Genomic DNA, 22,457 nt, shown 5'->3' with positions numbered 1-22,457 from the left:
AATAACTGCTATAGACACTTTCTATATACTTCTAGAAATGTTTATTTCAGTAAGCATAATCCAAGCATTCATGATAAGTAGGTCTTGTTTTGTCAATTATTCCAGCAGTTACCATACAGTCAGCAGATCTTATGAGGATTCTTTACTTTCTGACAAATAACGAAATGTAACATACGAATGCGTGTCGGAGCATTATTCAGGTTGTTATTCAGACTGACCATACAGTTTGAAAGCACACCGGAAGTTATTCGGGAAGTTATTCATACTGACTATTCAGTCAGCAGAACCAATATGTATGCCCAATTATCTGACAAATAACGAAAATTATAACCTTGGCATACGAAGGCTTGTTCGAAATCACACCGGAAGGTATTCAAGTAGCAGTCCGTTTTGTGCTTAGCTTGGACACAATCTTCTCTGTTATCAGTACATTGGCTTGGTTCACCTTCATTCCAAAGATCGCTAGACACACCAGAGTAGTTGCGAGCACCGACGCAGACATCGATCGATATATTCGCTGCATTTAGTCCCAGCTCTGCACGGGCATTGTATAATTTTGAAAGTATAACATTATCAAGTCGATACAAATGTATTTGATAGTAAGTGTATTCAAAGCAATGTAAATGCACTTAAGATGTTAATTTGTTCAATGAACAACGGCAAATGTGCTTACAAAGATAAATATCGCACAAACAATGCATCTATCAGTGGCTTGAAAATGAATAAAAAATGAATTATAAACAATAGAATCATAAGACTATATATATATTATGTGTATGGCTAAAACAATTAGCTGTGTAAGCCTACATCGTTTCATTAGTTCATGAGGTTTTTACCGCATGCGACCTGGTTTCGAAATAGCCCAATATATATAAATAGCAAATGTTAGAAGCAATTATTTTATGTGTTTAAATATTTTTCTTAGAATGTCATCAAGCGTTTGAATCATATTGACGTGATGACTTAGTTTTAGATCCGCCTAATTGAAACATAAGAAATTATTATAATAATAAATCGGTCCAAACAAATATTCTGATAAAGTTTCATGCTGATTTGGCAAACTGTTTGTGACTCATGTAAATATGTTCCCGTTTTAGCTAATATGTGCACATTGTTTTCTGGTAGGGGCCTATTGTCACTTGCATTTGTTTGTTGTGCGTCGTACGGCCACAATTAAAAAAAATATATGCTAGTTTTAGTAAATTGTCACATTACTCATACTTAAGATCATACAAGGGAGCAATTCAAACTAAACATAGGTTTGTTTGTTTGTTCATATCGAAAATTATTTTCGAAACTCGTAAAGTTAGCTTGTATTAAACATGGCAGAGATTATATTGAGGTCGTCCTGTTTAAATTGCTATATTGTTGAAAAAAAATCATCAAATAAACTATGATTTACCTTTGGTTTGTATAATTGACTTAACAACACGCAACTTAGTCAAGCTTTCCAATTTGATAAGAAACGCGCCATCCTGCGCACACCTCTTATCGGCCTCGTTCCACGTTGAGCGACTTGTGTCATAGTACTTGTAACAAAATGTGTCAGCTATTTGATAACCACTGAAGCATGAACCTGGTCAAGAATAAAGAAACTACATCAAAAATAGTATTTTTAATAATGTACACAATACAACAAGTCGTTCTGATAATGTATACTGAACGGATCGGATTTAACAAAAAAAAAACACTGCCAGTGTGATGTTTTCTTATTTCCTTTATTAATCTTTGGAAAGATGCTATTTCTGTTCGAACTTAGAATATCATTTTCGGTTCATTTATTGATTACTGCTTTATATTGAAGGATATGCCGGATCTACACACATATGAACTAAACAAATTACACTATTTTGTGTGTGTGATAATACGTACCCATGTATTGTGATTCACATTTCGACATCACACTTAAAAAGAAACCGAATACACGTATATAGTTAACGAAAGCAATATCCATGTTAGAGTGTCTTATTCTTGACAATAATAGAGAAAAGGACAATCATTTTGATTGTATTATTGAATACTACAAGCAAAACAAGCAATATAGTATTTAATGAAAGGCAATATAATCGCACAACTGTTGCTGACATGATAAAACTCGGTTGAAGTGCTTCTATCCGACGTTAATCTAAAGTCATTATTATGAACTACACTTGATTATTATCCGGAAGTATGCACATTTTGATAACAAAACATGAAAAGTGTTCGTGCAAGGCAAAACAAAGAGGATCTGATCTTGATTGTGAGTATCCGTGGTATGATTCACAAAGAGGAGTTTATTTATATGTTTGTAGAACTAAAAGTGATACTATGGGCATCTAACAGTTTATTGGAGTCTATCGCAACCGTTGTTTATTTTTGGTGTTTTCACTTCATATACACTTATATTTAATGTAGCATCAACATACTAAAACAATATCCCGGAAAGAGAAAAACAATGCATTTGAATATCAACCGTACTTTAGTTTCACAACTAATCATGCATGTACGATGTGAACCTAAATTTAGTTTTAGTGCAGATTCGTTCATACGACACAAAGACACAATTTTGTTTTACGGATCATATCGGCTTACATGACTGGGTGTGTCACGTAAGAATATCGAATATAAAATATATTTTTATAAACAACTGGTAGAAAGAGATGCAGATAATTGGTCAGTAACCACATTTTAACTAACTCTTTTGACCTGTTAATTCTTTTCAGCTCAATTCAACAGTGCAATATGCCCATAATATCACTTTAAAGCAACGCTGTTGACAATTTTTTAGTTTTTGCCGATGTCCTTTTATATCTTTTTTTTTTGGATCAAGACTTCAAAGCTCCGTTGCTTTTAAACACAACAATATTGGGCTTTCTAGCGATGGATCTTGTTACAAAAAACGCAAATTCTAAGTCTCTATATGTCAGTTAACGGTTAAAAATATAGTTCAAATATTTTAAATTGTAGGTTGTTTTCAACAGGGTTTATGTGTACGTGTTAATTTACTATTAACTTTATAGTGTTATATCAAATTTTACCACACTCTATCAATTGTAAGGTGCCACCTCTGCACTAAATATCGTTGCTGCTTAAAGTGACCTTTTCACGTTTTGGTAAATTGAAAAAACAGTGATTCGCAAATTTTCGTTGTAGTTATTTGTGAGGAGACAGTAATATTGAACATTTACCATTCTCTAAAATATCCATAATATGCATCTTTGACGATTTAAAAACCTGAACATTATAAAGCGTTGCAACGCAAAACGATTTAATAATTTGGAGAGTTCTGTTGTTGTCGTTATATTTTGTGACTCTATGAGCATTGCTTATATAAAGTATAAAATACATCACTCATGGTATGAACACTGATGGCCGAGTGGTCTAAGGGTTAGACTTTTACTCCAGGGGTCAGTGGTTCGAGTTCAGGTGAGGGTTACATTTTTTCTTTCTTTAATTGTATTCTTGTTGTTTTTTTACTGCAGATTTTGTGATCCAATGTTTATATTTATCAACATAAAGCCTTTTATGACAATCTTCAATACATGCAAACATCTGTGAAAAGGCCCCTTTAAGATCCCACTCTCCTAGGAGTTTACTATAGTATATCTGCCAAAGTAGCAAAATTAACTGAAGCAAAAACAACCAAATAAATGACGAACTTAGATTCTTATAAGCAATGCACGTTTAAAATACGCGATCTTTTATTGCATAAATAATTCATGAATTACTGTCACGGAAACACTCCGGAAATTACTCTCAACGCCAATAACTCTGACGCTGTCCTTGAACTTTTTCACTGGGCAAAATTTATGAACAAGCAGTAAAACAAATGAAAATGAACCGATGCACAATGGTAATTCGCAATTCATTAAAATCAAGATTATTTTACAATATTTGCAGCAAAGAATCCGGACTTATTCTGAATTTGCCATTAAAGGGGTCTTTTCACAGATTTGTGCATGTCTTGAAGTTTGTCATTAAATGCTTTATATTGATAAATATAGAAAAATGGATCTAAAAAAGTTCTAGTTAAAATAAGAATAAAATTAAAGAAAGGAATATAAGTAACTCTCAAACGGGCTCGAACCACTGACCCCTGAAGTAAAAGCCTACTCTTAGACCACTCGGCCATCCGTGCTTGTACAATGAGTAATGTGTTTTATGCTTTACATAAGCAATCCTCGTAGTGTCACAAAATATAAAGACAACAATAGAACTTTCCAAATTATTAAATCGTTTCGCGTTGCAACGCTTTATAATTTTCAGGTTTAAAAATCGTCAAAAGATGCATATGTTGGATATTTTAGAACATGGTAAATGTTCAGTATTACTGTTTCCTCGGAAATATCATAACTACAACGAACATTTGCGAATCTGAAACATTTTTTTTAAATTTAATTACAAATTCTCATGATCGGATGAACATAATTGAATAAAATTATGCATTAAAGGGTGCATTAAACAAAAGAGGGGAATATTTTAGCTATCTCGAGGGAAGGACTTAGCCAACTCGGGGCCACGAGTTAGTCAGCCAATCAAATTGTTCCATATGGTCGTCCATGAAAATCTTTATACAGAGGGAAGTCATCATCACAATAAAAGCCCGCTTTGGCCAGCTATGTATATGCGTACAGAATATTTGCACATGATACGCAAAATTTGACTGGCTGACAAATTCGTTCCCTCGAGATAGCTAAAATTATCTCCTTTTTTGTGTAAATGCACCCCTCCTTTATTTACTACACCGCTCTTTTTTTTAATTGCACTCCTTTTTAATTTCGTTTTTTTAAGTTATTTAGTACACTCCTCTTATTTTCTATCTTGTGGCTCGACTTAGTAACTCGAGGCCACAACATAGCGTACTCGTGGCAACGAGTTAGTAAGTCGTGGCCTCGAGTTACTAGAAAAAAGGAGTGCAATTTAAAAAAAGGGGAATGAATGTCACTTCTATGCCACCGTAAAATACCGATATACAATAGTTCTTCTTCAAACTTAAACATGTGAATTGCAATTCTCGAATGAGCAGGACGCTAAAATATCACGATTTTGGGAAAAATCCGCGATACGTTTATATGTTTTTATAGTACTTACCAGTTAATTAACAAGTCTACTCGCGAACCGGTATATAAAATATACGTTATCGTCTTATTGTAGCTTTGTTGAACTGATCGATAGTTTGGCTTGGAAGATGACTTGATTCCAGTCGCCTTGTAAAACAGCTCGCGTTAGTACGACAGGAGTCATCAAAACGCGGGGACGCCAAAACGGATAGATTTGTAGATGAATACAACCATTGATCAGAATGCTACGCTGTTGGCAGGAACACCTCTCTCGGAAACGGTGCACGTTATAATTGGCATTACTCTCGTCATTGTCAGTAAGTTCTTGTCGTTTTTTTTTAATGTGGTATGTGCTTTGTGCACAATTATTACCTTTACATCTTTTAGCGTTGCTTTTGTGTATTAACGCGACGGTGACGTACCATATGTTATGCAAAATGTATTTTGTTCTATTATATTTTCTGTGTTTAAATTCATTTGCTGTTTTTTCATGCGTTTCAGAAGGAGACGTTTATTAAGTAATACAGTTTTATCGAACAACTATAGGCAATTGTTCACAGTTTGGCTATGTCAACACAATTAGAATGATCTAGATTAAAACAAGAATGCATGCTTCGTTACTAAGCAAGCAGGATGGCACTCGTGACTCAAAAATAGTAAAAATACATATTTGTTTATTGATATTAATCCATCGAAAAACAGATAAAGCGGTTGTAAAGCTTTTCATTGAATTTTTTTTTAAATACGCGTATAACCACCATAGCTTAATACATAAGTTTGTTTGGTATAGTGGTAATATGTAAGCAATTGCTTTTTGAGTACCCATGCTTGAATCACAGGACAGGCATATGCTGTATTATGTATGTGTCTCTGTTATTATATATTTTTTTAATATATTAAACATTATTTTCTTTTGATTTTGTTTTGTGTTTTACAAATTCATTTAAATGACGTGTTTGATTAAATACGAAAATATGTTAACAAGAACCTGTACCCGGCTGTGGTATACTCCATAGTTTAAGCTTTTTGCGATTCGCTTACAATATAATTGCGTTTTACGGGCAGCACATTCCAATTCCTTTTCTATGTTGAATAAATGCATGCTTAATAATGTTACATGTTAAATAAAACTCATCGATGGCATCGTTCTTTTGACACACATTTAACATTCTTCACCAATCACCCACAAACACCCTTCGATGAAATCCTTTGCTTCATAATACCCAATCTTTGTACCAGGTCCCGTTTAACATTTTGGTCATCCGCACATTAAGCTGCATGGTCATTTCAATTCGCGCGCGAGTATGAAGAGAGAGCTTCTTGATGACCTGCTTTAAATTTTGATGTACGGAATGCACAAATAACTTATACCATGAAAAAAAGATGAAGATAAAAAATATGACATTCAACATACAGAAAGGTATGATTATTGTTGTTGTCATGTTCTATTTCGCTATACATCTTGTTCAATTTCCTCAAATATCTTTTATTAAAAGTGTCCCTTATTTAAATAAATAATGATTCAAGAATGTTTCCTATGTTCTTGAAATATTACTTTAGTTTTAACGGAAAAACGTCATAATTGCTCTCACACATCATTAATTTGACAATTTCCTTAGTCCAGTCCAAGAGCTGTTTCTCATACAAATTATTATGTTTAACTAATTATTTGGCCTTATTTGGCAATCATTTAAGTGCCGTCATGACATACACACATTGTAAAGAAGTCTTAATTATTTTCTTGTATGAGCTTATGTTATTTATGAGCTTCTTTTATTTTCACGAGTGTTTACGTAGAAAATCTAAATTTGATCTAAACTTATTTTACCAGAAGCACGATTTATGTTTATAACTATAATTTGTTTGGCCATGAATGGATTGTCAACAAGTTTTTATTTTAATTTATGAATAGTTTTCGATTTTTTTTAAACATTTCAATGATTTAATTGATCTCGTTTTATCATGACGTGAGAAACGCATAATGGACATTGTTTTACATTACTTCTGTATACAATATGGGGAACAAAACGAATTTCTAACATAGATTTAGGTCTTATAAATTTATATCGACGTATCTATTGCAGCATATATCATTTATTTATTTATGTCATCGAAAAAAATTCATGATTTTTTGATGACGCACTTTGTGTAACTGGTAAAACATACATGTATTTAATAAGATTGTAAATAGAGTTCTCAATACTGTAATTTTCTAGGTGAATCTTATTTGGAAGCAAAACCCAATTAATTATGTCACCCGAACCGTTCGTTAAAAGCTATATTTTTCGTATTTAAACAACCCTGCATAGCGACGGACGAATCGTATTTCAGTAGTTTTTATGTCATAAATTTCTGATAATATCTAATCAGTCACCGTTACCACTGGGGAATAATTCGAAACTAAATATAAGATTATTAAACAAAAATCAACTGCAATGAAATCAGGAACACTGACACTCCGTGAAAAATGGTCTTTAACACGTGAGTTTCGTAAGATGAGGCATCAACCGTTCATCTCACATCTATCGTTGATCGTTGATGGCTCACGCTTTTACAACTAAAAATGTAGAGGCATAATCAGGTCTTAGATTGACGCCTTTTTGGAGTTCTCTTTTCTATATTTGTTTATCTATTTGTCGAACGAAAGTATTTTAGCGATAATGATTGTCAAGAAATCTGAGTGTGCATTACATATGAATCGCGTACTGAGAAAAGTGGGCATAATGCAAGTGCGTAAAGTGTCATCGCAGATTAGCCTGTGCAGTCCGCACAAGCTAATCAGGGACGACACTTTCCGCTTTTATGAAATTTTTCGTTTAAATGAAGTCTCTTCTAAGCAAAAATCCAATTTAGGCGGAAAGTGTCGTCACTGATTAGCTTGTGCGGATTGCACAGGCTAACCTGGGACGACACTTTACGCACATGCATTAAGCCCGGCTTTCTCAGAACACGACACATTTGAATTAAGTGTCACATATTGCCAATGCCCCCAGGAGACTCTTTAGTCATCTCTCTGAAGAAAGCACGTTTTTGTAAGACGAAGACGTATACGAATATTAATAAATAGAAATCTTATTTTGTCTTCTTTAGTAGGTTTCTCTAAAAAGAACCCCGATCATATGTCATGAGAATAATCGTTTTGTTTATATGTGTATATAATTTCATTATGCTTCATCCCGTGTCATGACAATATGGAAGTTGATTTTCCAAATAGCAGAGCAAATAGTTGTCATTGTACGTCAATTTCAATTCGCAAACATGCCTTTTATTGTTAACGTCTATCTATATTTATTTCTATTATGGCCGACACGTGAGAAAAAAGATTTTGATCACTCGCGTCGCTTCTCAACTAATATGCGTAATTTTGCGCGGTGTATTATGGGAAGTACTATTTCAATTCTCACGAACGTTTACATGAGTCACTTAGACTTATATGAAGAATTAACAAAATTTGCCATAATTCCGTGTAGGTGCATTCATTGGTAATTTTCATTATTTAATTCAGATATGGAATTCCGGAGGTTTTGCAATTACAACAGTTTTCATCAAAATTTGTATGCGTGTATACGTGGGCGTAAGTGAAAGTAGAAACTGCAGAATATCACAAGTCCAGTTCACTGACCGGTCATGTGTGTATACAATTATAAATACCATTTCCCAAGTAGATCTATTTGAAGTAAATATTATGTTGAAACTATCATTTTGAAAATAAAATTGTTTAACTTGTTAAAGACGGAAAAGAGACTGCGGTTAGGTGCTAACACACACTTCAAGTTTCTAAACTAACTCCGCATACGGTTACCTTGAGCACATAGAAAATGAAAAAAAATAACGAATACTGCTGTTATTCGCTCCAAAAATCCACCAATCACTTCGAGTGCGAATGAGACCATTTTGCAAGAGACAGAATTTTTAAGCATAACTAGCTGTAAATAGCGAAGATGGAGCTTTTAGGTCATCATTGCGGAGGATTCCGGAGATAGCCGATGTATCACGATTGGTCGAATGGCTGATCTCTGATAATTATTTTAATGGGCAATCTGATAATAATGTTGTTGTTTTTTAATCAGAGTTGAACTTGAGATTTAATTGTCTTAATTAAGATTGTAATGTCCATATTTAAGTTTAGTCCATTCACGCCATAATTTATTCACGAAGATTGAATTATGAATGTCATATTCAAAAATATAGTTCAATGCAATTCAGGGAATTTAAACAATAACAAAAAGAAACATGGTTAATTCTCAAAGTTTGCTATAGATTATCTATCAGGTAGCACAATTTACTTGAAAACAACAACAATTAGCAAAACAGCAAACAAAAACAACAATAATAACGACACAAATGACATCAACAGCAATTAAATGAACATATATATCATTTACACTTTAAGATTCGAATAATTAATCCGGATTTGAAACATGCCATATTTATTCATTTTAACAATAAATGCATTAATAAATTAGCAGTAGCCAGACGATTCACGCAAAATCGGTCATTGTAATTTGAAACTATGCTATGGTTCAGCATCAATAAATCAGTGACGTATGAAATAACGCATGAAAGTAGCGATCCCGGAAATTCAATATTAATTCACAATACATGTAATTGTACTTTTAAAAGTTTATAGCAAATAACCCCCAAAAATCATTCGTTTTTGTTATGCAATTGAGCATTGGACAAAGTGAATCAAATTGATTCAACGATTTATGAAAATCTAAGTAGCGGGTATGTTAAATAAATCCATGTGATACATCAACACCATGGGGACGTCAAGCCTCCCAAATGTATAATACAACGAGTCATAGAAGTCACGATTTATGAAATAAACACAACACAACGCGATGTCATTTAACGTGATTATACAGTGTGGAATAATCTCGGCCTTCCCAATGTACAATACAACGAGTCATAGAAGTCACGATTTGTGAAATAAACACAACACGTACTTTTTACGTGAATGGACAGTGTTGACAAATATAAGTAAGTACAATACATACATGTAAGTCAACAAGTCAACTCCAGCGGTGTACGACAAAACAATTTCTTCTTCGGTTTTGTAGTGGTATCGAATCGATCGATATTTTCGAGCATTGACATTCACTACTTGCATGTAGACATGTACATAGTTCCTTAGTACCGCGATCAACGTCGCGCGATGAAGCAGGACAGAACTGGCGCTTCCGTTCAGGAAATGCCTTTGACCATTGATAGGAATGATTCCCTGATGGTTGAAAAACCTCTCTCGGAAACGGAACACACTATCGTGTAACTCAAGTCCTTGTCAGTTAGTTCAAATTAGTTTCTAATGATTGATAACATAACGTTATTTTCGCAATATTTTCGCTTGCGTTTGATTTTCTCAACTGTTTTTGCTTCTCTCGCCTGCCTCCAATTTTCTTTTGGGGTTTCAATCGTTTGACAAGCCTGCTTTTCGTGCCTTTTTCTAAGAGTTGTATACAAAGTGGCAACGTTTTCTCGAGAAATTAGCAGACCATTATCACAATTGAAGCTTTGTACATCCCACGCGATTTTCTTCTAGTATACCTTCGATGTTGTGGCAACATGTTCGCCTCCCTTTGTTTGTCCTTTACAGACTTATCTTCGAAAGATAATTATTTTCAAATGAACACGTGCTCTGTCTTAACATTTCTTTTCAAAGAATCGTCTGAGTTAGGATGATTGACCGATGGAAACAGCTGCACGTGTTTAAAAAAGAACATTGTATGTAAGTTCTTGCTTAACAATCCTCCATCCCTTTTTATGAGATCCTATTAACTTTGAGCCACCACACATTGCGATGTATCATCTGTTAGAGTCACGTCCGAATATGGGATAGCCCCGTCACACCGGACTGGCGTCGTTACGGCGACCTAAGACTGTGTTTCTTGAAATTTCTGATTGTCGTAGAAAAGTCGCCAATGACTTTTTCGGTAAAAATGCGGTTTATCGCCTTCCCGTCACACCAGCGTCTTGGTTTATGGCGTTCTGCGCGTCCTAACGGCGTCCTTAATACGTCCCTGGCGACCTTACCGCGTTTGTACTGCGTCCTTACGGCGAGCAAAGCCGACCATACGGCTTCTGAGCGGCGTCCTTGGCGTTCTTACTGCGTTCTTATTGCGACCATAGTCGTTCTGAGGACGCAATAGACGTACAAACGACGAACTAATGTCGCAATAAGGTCGACGTTGCCTTGCAGTAAATGATCATTTTCTGTGGGTTTGAGCGGCGACCACACGACGTCCATGGCGACCTTACAGCGACCCTACCACGTCCCTACTACGACTACTGCGTCTCTACGGCGTCCTTACGGTGTCCTTAACAGAACGCCGTAAAACGCCGGACTTCGTTCAAAGTGATCGCCGTGGGCTCGCGTCCTGAGTAAAGACGCAGTAAGGACGCCAGTCCGGTGGGCCGGGGGAGGAGGAGAATTTCTCTTAATATTTTTCAAGATAAATTAAACTCCATACAGTATAAACTCATACTTATATACGAAATGCAACACAACTCATAATACGAAATTATTTTAAAGTACACATTAATTGTAATATACCTAACACATGTGTCGTATACTATATACTATACGTAATAATCTTTATTGTTGTCATAATATATTTTAGTGCTAATTTATACACTAATAGAACATGTCATGGACAAAAATACCCCAATACTATAATAGGTCACGGACAAAAATACCCCAACAGCGAAAGTGATGTTTGTCTTTTTTTGTATATAATAAACGAGTATTTTCTATATTAACTTAAATTTAAGTTATGTAATATATTACCTCGTAGATAGAACCATTTGACAAAATTCGCTTTTGAAATAAATCATGTTGATGATAACTGTTTAGTGGTCGTTGTCTTGCACACATACGGAATATAGATGTTGAAACTGGTTACAAAGGTATTGTCGCTTTACGAGAACAGACAACAACAGTTGTTCGAGTGGCACACACTACTAGTAAATATTATATTTGTTTGATCACAAATGAAAACAATGACGATGTTAAATCAGAATAAATAGGTTTTCTTTTATTCTATATATTTTCCCCAATGTTTTGTTAGTGTAATGATTTAATACGACGATATCGCAGGACTAGAACAGCCATAACATTAACATTTTTTCGAGATTTACATAAATGCAATAGTACTAAATTGATCGAGGATGTAGACTCTAACACGAGCAATAATTTGTCATTGCTTTCGGAATTGATATATCTATTAAAATTTTGCTGATATTTACATATATATCTCTGCAATAGTTTGAATATAGTGCCATTAAAAACCGCGTACACTTAGTGCATTCATTAACTCTATGGTCCATCATTATTTACACACAATTTATTGAATTGAGGATAATTGTGGGATTTATTAATTGCGGAGCGGGGGAAGAGCTCGATAATAGCCCCCAGGAAATTGATAATTGCTCGAGAAACAACCATTCATACATTTTACTATAAATAGTAACATACTCATGCAATAGAACAGAAGATAACATAAAGTTCATTTACGACTTAAGCATATACAGCTCATCGTCAACATAACAATAAAGCAATAATAAATACACATGCGTCAAAATAACAACAATTTTGTTTATGCATTTTACTAATATATCGTTTTATTGAGAATGTAATATGTAAGAGAATGGTCTTTTAACTTTTTCTTTTAAATAAAGTTAAGTGGATGTTCAAAATCCGTAATTGATTGAGAAAAATATTATGCAGTAAGATATTATATACAAAATTGCAATTTTGAGGATGGATATTCTCTATATATTTTCAGCTCTTAGTTTAAATGCGTTAATATAGAAATAAGCAAGAAATATCAGTATATATTGTCTGGTCAATAATTGTAAAAATTTAAACATACTTAGTCTTCTGTTAACATCAGGTTTAAGTGTATTTCTAAAATTACCTTTTAAAGGGCATTTAAAAACAAAATGGTATTCATCTTCAGTTTCATAAAGTGTACGAACTTTACAAATTCGTTTATTTCTTGTTATGTTTTGGTGCCTACCAGTTTCTATAAATAGGTCATGAGAAGATAATCTAAATTTTGACATTATGTTCCTAAATTTAGAATTTTATTTTTTATCCAAGTATATGGGTCGTTCAAAAATGGGTTATAAAATAAAGTTATTGTGCTTCTATTATAGCTGCCCAATAGCTGTAAAAAAGAGTATGATGTGAAAAGGAAATAATGTCTGCCATTGCCTTTTTTGCAAATTGATTCACACATTCACATTTACGGATCTATGTGTCAGACGCATTTTAGCGATATAATGAGTGGACCAATCTGTGTTTATAGTGCATGTAAATCGAGTGTCACATATGGCCTACGTGCCCCAGTAGACTTGTTAGACGCCTAATCGCAGATACTGCATGAGCGCTTTTGGTGCCTGATGTGATGCACCTATAAAACCGCATGCATTTCTGTTTTACGTCTAATTCGATGTACGAGTTATTAGTTTAGTTTAAACTGCGGCGATAAGTGTTGAATCCAGACTGAAATTTGTCTAAAATATTCATCGTGAGTGCAAATATCTTTCCAGAACCGACATCCCTTGTGCGAAAGCCGTTTTAGCATAACTGTTTTTCCATGGTATCATCTGAATGACACGTGAACTCGGAAACAAATCGATATATCATGAAAACATACATTTTATCAGATTTACCTTAGCGTAAAATGTTTGAATAATGGCTATTTGAATATTGCTTTCCAAAAGTGAACTAGAGAAATGGATGAGCCATCATTACATAGCTAGAACACATTTTCGGAAGAAGTGTTTACATATGAAAAAAATATTACATTGTCGTAGCCACATATTAAGGTAGATTCGCCAACGCAACCACCACCACCACATCGCCTCCAACATCATCTTGTCCTTATTAATAGCCGCAAAAGTCATTGTGTTATTGTATATTTGATCGCTTGTGATTGGACTTTAAAACAATATAAGATGGCGGATTCAGAAAAATCTCAGACACATTGCAAATTTCGGTCGAATGTGCACGATAAAAAAAGCGATACACATATGTTTTAAGATACATGCATATGATAATGGTTGTATTTAAACATAGTATAAATACATGTAGTCACAGTTCATACAAATTCGTGTTTTATATGATCGGTTTATGTGAAACATAGGCATATCAATGTATCCACAGATGTCACTTGTCAAGTAACTTGTATTTATTAGCGTTGAATATGTCTTAATACACATATAAGACAAATGTTGTTACGTCACACCGATATGTATGGCCGCTATGTATGACCGCCATTTATGACTTGAATGTACGTTTCTCTTGTAGCGGCGCTGTCAGTGGCGGGTAACGGTCTGGTACTCGTGCTTTTATGGCGGTTCCGGTCCTTGCGTAACAAGACGGCCCTTCTAATCGTCAACCTCGCGGTCGCCGACCTTGGGATGAGCGTCGTGGGTTTCCCAATTTCCGTGTCCGCTAACTTCGGGCACAGGTTCAACATGCAACGACGGTGTAGCGTTATATAGAGTACAAATTAAGGGTGAAGCAAAACCGAAACTTAAACAAGAAAGAAAACATTTAATGTTGTTTTAAAGAAAAAATATATCATCTTAAAATGGCTCAAGTTATTGCCGGTACATTTTAAAATGTAAAAGATGTGTCATAAAGTACACGAATACAAGTCTCCTAAACCAAGGTTGTATAGTTTGAAATAAATTTAACCTATTTTTTTCTTCGTTTTGGTAGAAATAATTAACAAATCATTAAAATATAAAATGACTTGTGCAATTATATAGAATCATTGGTAGAAAGTTTACAACGGAGTATATCTATTGGTGTACTCATTACTATGGTACTTTTAACAAAAGATTTAAACAAGATTTGCACTAGATTTTCTACTTATTTTGACATATATAAACACGATATAAACACGATTAAACATTTTTAAAATGTATGTTCACAGTACTGAAGAAGATAGATAAGATATTTTCAGTTATAATAAAACGTACATTAATACAAATTTAACACTTGTCAAACACAATGTCTTTCTGGCGGCAATGCGACAACTACTTCGATAGGACTACGCCATTTAAAACCACAACATGTTATATTCCAGAGAATAAAATTATTTTGATCATTAAAAGACTTCTTAGAATTCATGCAAACATTTTATAATATCCAATCTTTACCTTGAGGAAGTAATGAAGACAGAAAAAATATGCAGAAGAATTTAAAAATGAATAGTATGACCTCAATTAATTCTGTTCTGCAAAATAAATCATTACAAGTATTATTCACTAAATCGTGAAACAGAAAAATCTTTTTTAATTGTCATTTAAATGGATAAACTATTAAAGAGTGATTTCCATACCTGACCGAAAATAATTAATGCGGATGTTTCGAGGTTTTCGTACCAACCATTAATGGATGTAAATATTTGTAATATTAGAACTGGGATACACGTAACGACAGCTTACGCTCTACGATGAAAAACAGCAACACATTTTCACAGCTGACTCTAAATATTCATGATAAGCATGCTAGGGACGACTGAGACAGGAGAGAAATCCCTCACGATTGTTTGCAACAAAATAATGATGATCGATATACGATTTCACTTATGAGTTTTAAAAATTCATGATGATTACCCGCATAAGCATAAATAGCTAATTATATTATATCATTAAATGAACGTGTTCATTACCTGGTTTTGAGCTCACTCGGGAGTCAAGTGTCATGATTAAGATTTGGTTTGTAAATATTCCGATTGCACTAACTTTTAGGTTAATGGATTAAGAGCGCAAATATAGTTCGCATATATTAACCTTGGAATGCCTGATAAATTATTCTTATGGATTAAGAGCGCAACTATAGTTCGCACAAACTAATCTTGCACTGAATTATACGCTTATGGATAAATAGCGCTACTATAGCTCGCCAATATTAACCTTGCATTTACTTGTATGCTTATGGATTTAGAGACAATAGCTCGCCAATATTAACATTGCACGGACTTTAACTCTTATGGACTAAAGGCGCTACTATAGCTCGCCAATATTACAATTGCACGGACTTTAATTCTTATGGATTACAGGCGCTACCATAGCTCGCTAATATTGAACATGCACTGACTGTTATGTTTATGGATTAAGAGCGCTACTATAGCTCGCTCGTATTGAAAATGCACAAACTGTTATATTTATAAATTAAAGGCGCTACCATAGCTCGCCAATATTAAACATGCACAAACTGCTATATTTATGGATTAAAGGCGCTACTATAGCTCGCCAATATTAAACATGCACAAACTGTTATATTTATGGATTAAAGGCGCTACTATAGCTCGCCAATATTAAACATGCACTGGCTTGTATGTTTATGGATTAAGAGCGCTACTATAGCTCGCCAATATTTAACATGCACAAATTGTTATATTTATGGATTAAAGGCGCTACCATAGCTCGCCAATACTAAACATGCACAAACTGTTATATTTATGGATTAAAGGCGCTACTATAGCTCGCCAATATTTAACATGCACTGACTTTTATGTTTATAGATTAAGAGACTATACTTGTTGTTTTAAGCTCACTGGGGTGCGAGGTTTACTGAATCACTTCTACATTTCAGCTGGTTTTTGAGCTCACTGGGGTGCCAAGTGTACGGATTTATTGGAATGATGTTTGGTATCGGAAGTATCGGTCTTCTCACTCTTATAAGCATTGATCGATACCTGTTGACGTGCAAACATTCGATGTGTAAGTATTCTTATAAATCGGATTTTGGTTGCATTTTATTTTAATATAAATACATTATGTGATATGATATAGTACCAGTGAAACAATTGCTAATACATTGTTAGCAGTGGTCAAATGATTTTTGATTTGATTTGTAACTGGAAATCATTCTTTTGCAGACATTAGTTTATGTTAAGTTTAATAATTGCAAATGAAGTTATATAAAGACTCTCGTCATTTTACGTCAATATTTCCATTCATTTTAGTTCTTCGTCTACGAAAACGCCATTACGTATTGTCAGTGACAATTGCGTGGAATATTGCCGCATTCTGGGCATTGGCGCCTCTCGTAGGATGGTGCAGGTAAATATTATGTCAAAAGTATTTTACGGCAATCGTATGAGCACCATCTTCAAGCATAACGCGATCATATAATTGCCGCCTTTGCACACCGCTTGATGATAGTCGATTCCAAGTATTGCGTGTGATCACATGGTACAGATTGGAGGATTATCACTGTGACTTATGCAAATCTATAACAAAACTCTTACCTCAGCAGAGTTTAACGTGACGATTTTCTAGTACAACATGTGAGACTTGTGTGAACTTGTGAGACGCGAAGTCAGTGCTACTTCTTTGTACATGGGGTTCATTTTAAGTGATATTACCGCACTTTAAAAATTTCTCTGAACATTGTTGACAAAAACACGTATTTAATTCATTTAAAACGCATCGAAACATCCACCACTACATCCACCACCATATATTATGTCGTAGTAGCCTTCCTCTGGACATTACAGGCATTATCATCGAGTGACACTCTTTCGATGTTAGTCTCATTGTTCCGGCCATACGCATATACACGTAATCAATTAATAACATTTAGAAAAGGCGAGAACTGCACACATCTTTTTCTCTAAAACTATAGGACTCATTTTTGTGTATATTTTGTATGTGGTGGTCTTTTCGGAAGTGTTTTTGTTGGTATGGCAGGTGATTTCCATGCGTTTTAATATTAACTTATTTAACCTTTCTTCAAAATTAAATAATTTAAACAAGCACAATAATTGGACGAAGTATTAGAGACTTTAATTTATGCCTATTACATAATTTTTTTTAAATGAATTTATATATGTATTTGCATACACATCCAAAAATTGTGATAGTACTGTTTACACCGTGAGTTCTTCTTGATACGCATTACTATGATTTGAAGTTTGTCATTATACACCGTGAGTTCTTCTTGATACGCATTACTATGATTTGAAGTTTGTAATTATACACCGTGAGTTCTTCTTGATACGCATTATTATGATTTGAAGTTTGTCAGTATACATGATGCCTCTTTCTTTAATCTTGGAAACACAAAATATTTCTGTTGATATGTGTGGTTTGCTAGGCGTGACTCATTATTCAACCGTTTCACACTCCCAATGTTTTGGCTTGCCTGTACCAGGCGATGACAACAGATTTAATACCTTTTTACGTTTTATGTTGAATATATTGTCCTTTATTGAATCATTTTTACCTTGTATGTTGAATGTATTGCCATGTATTGTAAAGGCAACTGCTCACTTACATGAAATAAAAGACGAGCGGGTGTTAATTAAAATATCGCATGCTTATGTTTCTGGCGTTTCGTAATTCATACATACTGTATCGTCCTTTTTTGAAAACTGGCAACTTTCCTAGAATTTCATGTTTCAAGCAATGTCCGTGGTGAAACAGGTGAAAACATGCGGTCAAATCTCCAAGTCAACTCGCTTATAACGACATACATAACACAATTACTAAAATAATCTCCCCTATAACAAAATTCTCCTTTGTATGTAATTTATTACGTAATATTGCTTTAGTTATCCAAAGACTAAACCAACAAAATGACACAAACTTCAAGCTGAAATGTTATGCAGACGCTGATGGCGAATAGAAAACAAACAGGCCACACATTAATTACCCTTGCCTTTTTTGGATGAAGGACATTGCAACCACGTTAAGATCTGTCTGAACAGACATTTGTTTAACATGTTTTTTTTCTTCTTTTATGAAAACTGGTAACATACTTCAGTTATCCAGATTGACTGACTAGTAATGCCGTAAGCCTATAATTAACGTCAATAGCATCTTTCTTTTCGGATGTGTTTCATACTTATCATTCCCCAAATGACTGAATATTATATAATATTGTTTCATATTTAATGTACCACGTACATATTATGTAACATTCACTGTGCACCAATTTTGCTCTTGGTATTGCAAGCGTTAGTGAGACTGTAGTTGAAACTACATATAACTTAACTTCATTTATTAAAATTCTTGTTCGCTGATAATGTTTCCGTTAAAATGCATTAGTTTGTGTTTTGTTTATACCGGAATGAAGTCCCTATTATACACAATTTTGCCTTTTCAACTGATAAAAAAAAGCATAACTTCTTAATGACGCCAACAGGTACGCTGTGGACATTCACGGCGTCGCATGCCTTGTTTCCATGGCAGAGAGCAGGGATCACTTCGTCACATACACCATGTTGTTGTTCACCACGGGATTTTTGTTACCATGTATCGTGATCGTGTTCTGCTATTGGAACACATGGAGGTTCCTCTGGTCTGTGGGGGAAGGGGGTCGTCACGAGAACGCCGAGTGGACCCACGAGAAGCAAATTGCAAAGGTATTATAACATTGTAAGGACCACACCCGAACTTGAATGATGACGTCATTTGAATCGATATCTTATGAAACAAAATTAACATGAACAGAAGATACTGTGTAAACATTTGTCAAATGTCGCGGTGTATTTGTATAATACCAAGATATTTCTTTTTCAACTTACTTAAAATTAAAATGATTATTAAAATTTGTTAGACACGTTTGGAACTTTTATTATATGACTGCAACGACAAAAAGTTGATTCTAACACATTTGCAATCATTTTTAGAATAAGAATTTGTTCATTTAAATTTTGTAGTTCATACTGTTTTCGCCATTCGGATTAATTTTGTATTATAATGTATATACCTTCAATATGAATTCACGTATTATGCTAGAATGTACTAGTTTTGTGCACGATTGTCAAATGTCTGCAGTTAATTAACAAAAACAACGTCGCGAGTCATTAATTCAACTTAAATTTTATTGTAATTACATGGTATTGAAACTTAATTGGCTATAGTAAACAAAGCCCTAAAAGAGCAAATGTATATGATACGCGTCACTCAAAGGTTAATGAAAGAAAATAAAACATGACAATCATTGGCTCCACATTCGCAATATTGTTTGTAGAAGACTCAGAGGAAATTTGTTTTATTGTAAATATATTATCTTTTTTGATTGACGACTGCAAAGAGACAATACTACGTCACAAATGGCGCGAATTTATTTCCTTCGCTTTTATCAAATGAAAAAGAGATAATCTAACAACACAGACATTGTTTATAAAATTTATTATTTTTATGGTTTTCAAACATTAGTTTACAATTAAAAAGATACGTCCGTAAGAAAAAATAGCGTCATGACGTCAAAACAAAGCCGTAATTTCACAGAACAGATTATCGATAATATTAACTTTTAAAATTCAATGTTTAATACAATTTATACGACTTTGAAATCACTGAAATATATCGTCATACACCACGTGAAGGAATACCATGAATATTTTTTCCAGATGTGCGGTGTGGCCATCAGCCTTTTCCTCGTTGCCTGGACTCCGTATGCCGCCGTTTGTCTGTGGTCTCTGTTCGGGGACGTTTCCAGCATTCCGTCCCAGATACTCGTTGTGCCTTCGATGTTTGCCAAGTCCTCCGCATGCTACAATCCCGTCGTGTATGCGCTCGTCAACAAGCGTTATAGACTCGCGATGAAGAAACTCGTTGGGCTGAAGAAGTCACGGAGGCCTTCGTTTGTGTTACACCTGTACAACTTTGATCAACACTAGAGACATACCGTCTGGAAATATTGCTTATGCTGTTTGAACAAATAATATAACATAAACCTTAGTGGTTTACATGTGCACATCAACTCAACTATGGAACCATATCTTCTCGAATTAGATATATTTTTACTGTTTGTATAAATAGCCTTAGGTCATAAATTTATGTTTCGCATATACAAATAGGATCATACATGTCCGCCTATCGTCCGGATACGCAATATACTGTATGTATAAATTTAAAACAATCAACATTTATGATTTACATGCAAATATTTGATCATTACTAAACACATAACGTCTGTGTTTAAGAATTTGTCATACATTAAAATTGTAAGTATAAATAACAGTAGGTCAACGTTTTCGGATCATCATGACATCGAACACATACCTTTCTTATTGAATAATATGCAATTCCATAATATGTTATGCACGTAACTATGTAACATCAAAAAGAGATAAACGTTTAAGATTGATCTACAAACATTTTGTTATCACCAACAACAAATCGTCTGTATTAAAGTAAATGTGATATGTGTATATATTAGGATTGAAAGTATATTAAATCATATATATACGATGAATGAATAGAAAAAGAATAACAGTTTAGAAAAGGTATCGTACAATAATTTTAAGACCAGTTTTATTCCATTTCGAATAATTCTCCGTTGAACCGCAGAAATCTTCTTTATGTTTACAATACATAAACTATGTTGGAAAATTCCTTTTAGTAATTGCAGATAAGTTAAAACAGCACGTTTTTGTTCAACAATAAATAGATAAAATGTGTCGTCATTACAAATTTCAATGAAGTAAATAATATTTGATCTATCGTACTAAATATGTATTGTCAATTATTTTGGTCAACGTACTAAATATGTATTGTCAATTAATTTGATCTATCGTACTAAATATGTATTGTCAATTAATTTATTTAACATCTGTCAGTCGTATCATGCCCCCATTCGAAGAAGAGGAGGTATATTATTTCGCTTGATGTCGGTCGGTCGGTTTGCCGGTCGGTACACAAATGTGTTTTCGATCAATAACTCGTCAACGAATTGACCGGTTGGCTTGATACTTCATATGTGCATTGGCTTTACACAGAAGATGACCCCTGTTGAAATTGGGGTCACTAGGTCAAAGGTCAAGTTCACTGTCGCAATAAGTGTGAAAATAGTTTCCGATCAATAACTCGTCAGCGAATTGACCGATTGGCTTGAAACTTCATATGCGCATCGAACTTGGAGAAAAGATGACCCCTATTGGAATTGGGGTCACTATAACAGAGTTCAAGGTCACTGTCACAATAAGTGAGACAATCGTTTCCGATTAATAACTCGTCAACTTACAGACCGATTGGCTTGATACTTTCCATGAACATTGACCTTGGACAGTAGATGACCCGTATTGGGGTCACTAGGTCAAAGTCAAGGTGGCAATAAGTGTGAAATCGTTCCCAATCAATAATTCTTTAGTTGATTTACCGATTGGCTTAATACTTTTTATGTGCATTGGCCTTGGACAGTATATGACCCCTATTGAAATTGGGGTCACTATGTCAAATGTCAATGTCACTGTCACTATAAGTGTGAAATCGTTTCCGGTCAATAATTCGTCAACGAATTTACCAATTAGTTTGCTAACTCTCATGTTAATTGTCATTGGACAGAAGATGATACCCATTAAAATTGGGGTCAAAAGTTCAAATTACTTTTTGGAGGGGGCTTATGTCTCCGTCCGCAGAACTGTTGCTCATATTTTGATTTAT

At 34.3% G+C, this 22,457-nt stretch overlaps 1 protein-coding gene and 1 long non-coding RNA gene across 2 annotated transcripts; one reads left to right on the top strand and one right to left on the bottom strand.

The window, feature by feature from the left end:
- Positions 1 to 474: 474 nt before the first annotated feature.
- Positions 475 to 2,046, bottom strand: LOC127865562 (uncharacterized). The gene is made up of 3 exons (XR_008042685.1): positions 1,873 to 2,046; positions 1,403 to 1,576; positions 475 to 535 (listed from the first exon to the last, which is right to left on the bottom strand). It is a non-coding gene; the product is annotated as an uncharacterized LOC127865562 (long non-coding RNA).
- A 17,203-nt stretch (positions 2,047 to 19,249) lies between these two features.
- On the top strand, positions 19,250 to 20,692 carry LOC127869910 (visual pigment-like receptor peropsin). Its single transcript, XM_052412568.1, has 2 exons — positions 19,250 to 19,429; positions 20,423 to 20,692. The coding sequence occupies exons 1-2, from the start codon at positions 19,250 to 19,252 to the stop codon at positions 20,690 to 20,692; spliced, it is 450 nt and encodes a 149-aa protein (XP_052268528.1).
- The last annotated feature ends 1,765 nt before the right edge of the window (positions 20,693 to 22,457 follow it).

This window comes from Dreissena polymorpha, chromosome 2 (assembly GCF_020536995.1).
Source record: "Dreissena polymorpha isolate Duluth1 chromosome 2, UMN_Dpol_1.0, whole genome shotgun sequence".
Taxonomy (NCBI): domain Eukaryota; kingdom Metazoa; phylum Mollusca; class Bivalvia; order Myida; family Dreissenidae; genus Dreissena; species Dreissena polymorpha.
The sequence above is the reverse complement of the archived record's forward strand: the minus strand, read 5'-3'. Positions and strand labels throughout refer to the sequence as shown.

Coding starts and splice junctions, on each gene's coding strand:
- LOC127869910 (XM_052412568.1), top strand. CDS start 19,250: ATGGCAGAGAGCAGGGATCACTTCGTCACATACACCATGTTGTTGTTC. Junction 19,430..20,422: donor ACGAGAAGCAAATTGCAAAG/GTATTATAACAT, acceptor TATTTTTTCCAG/ATGTGCGGTGTGGCCATCAG.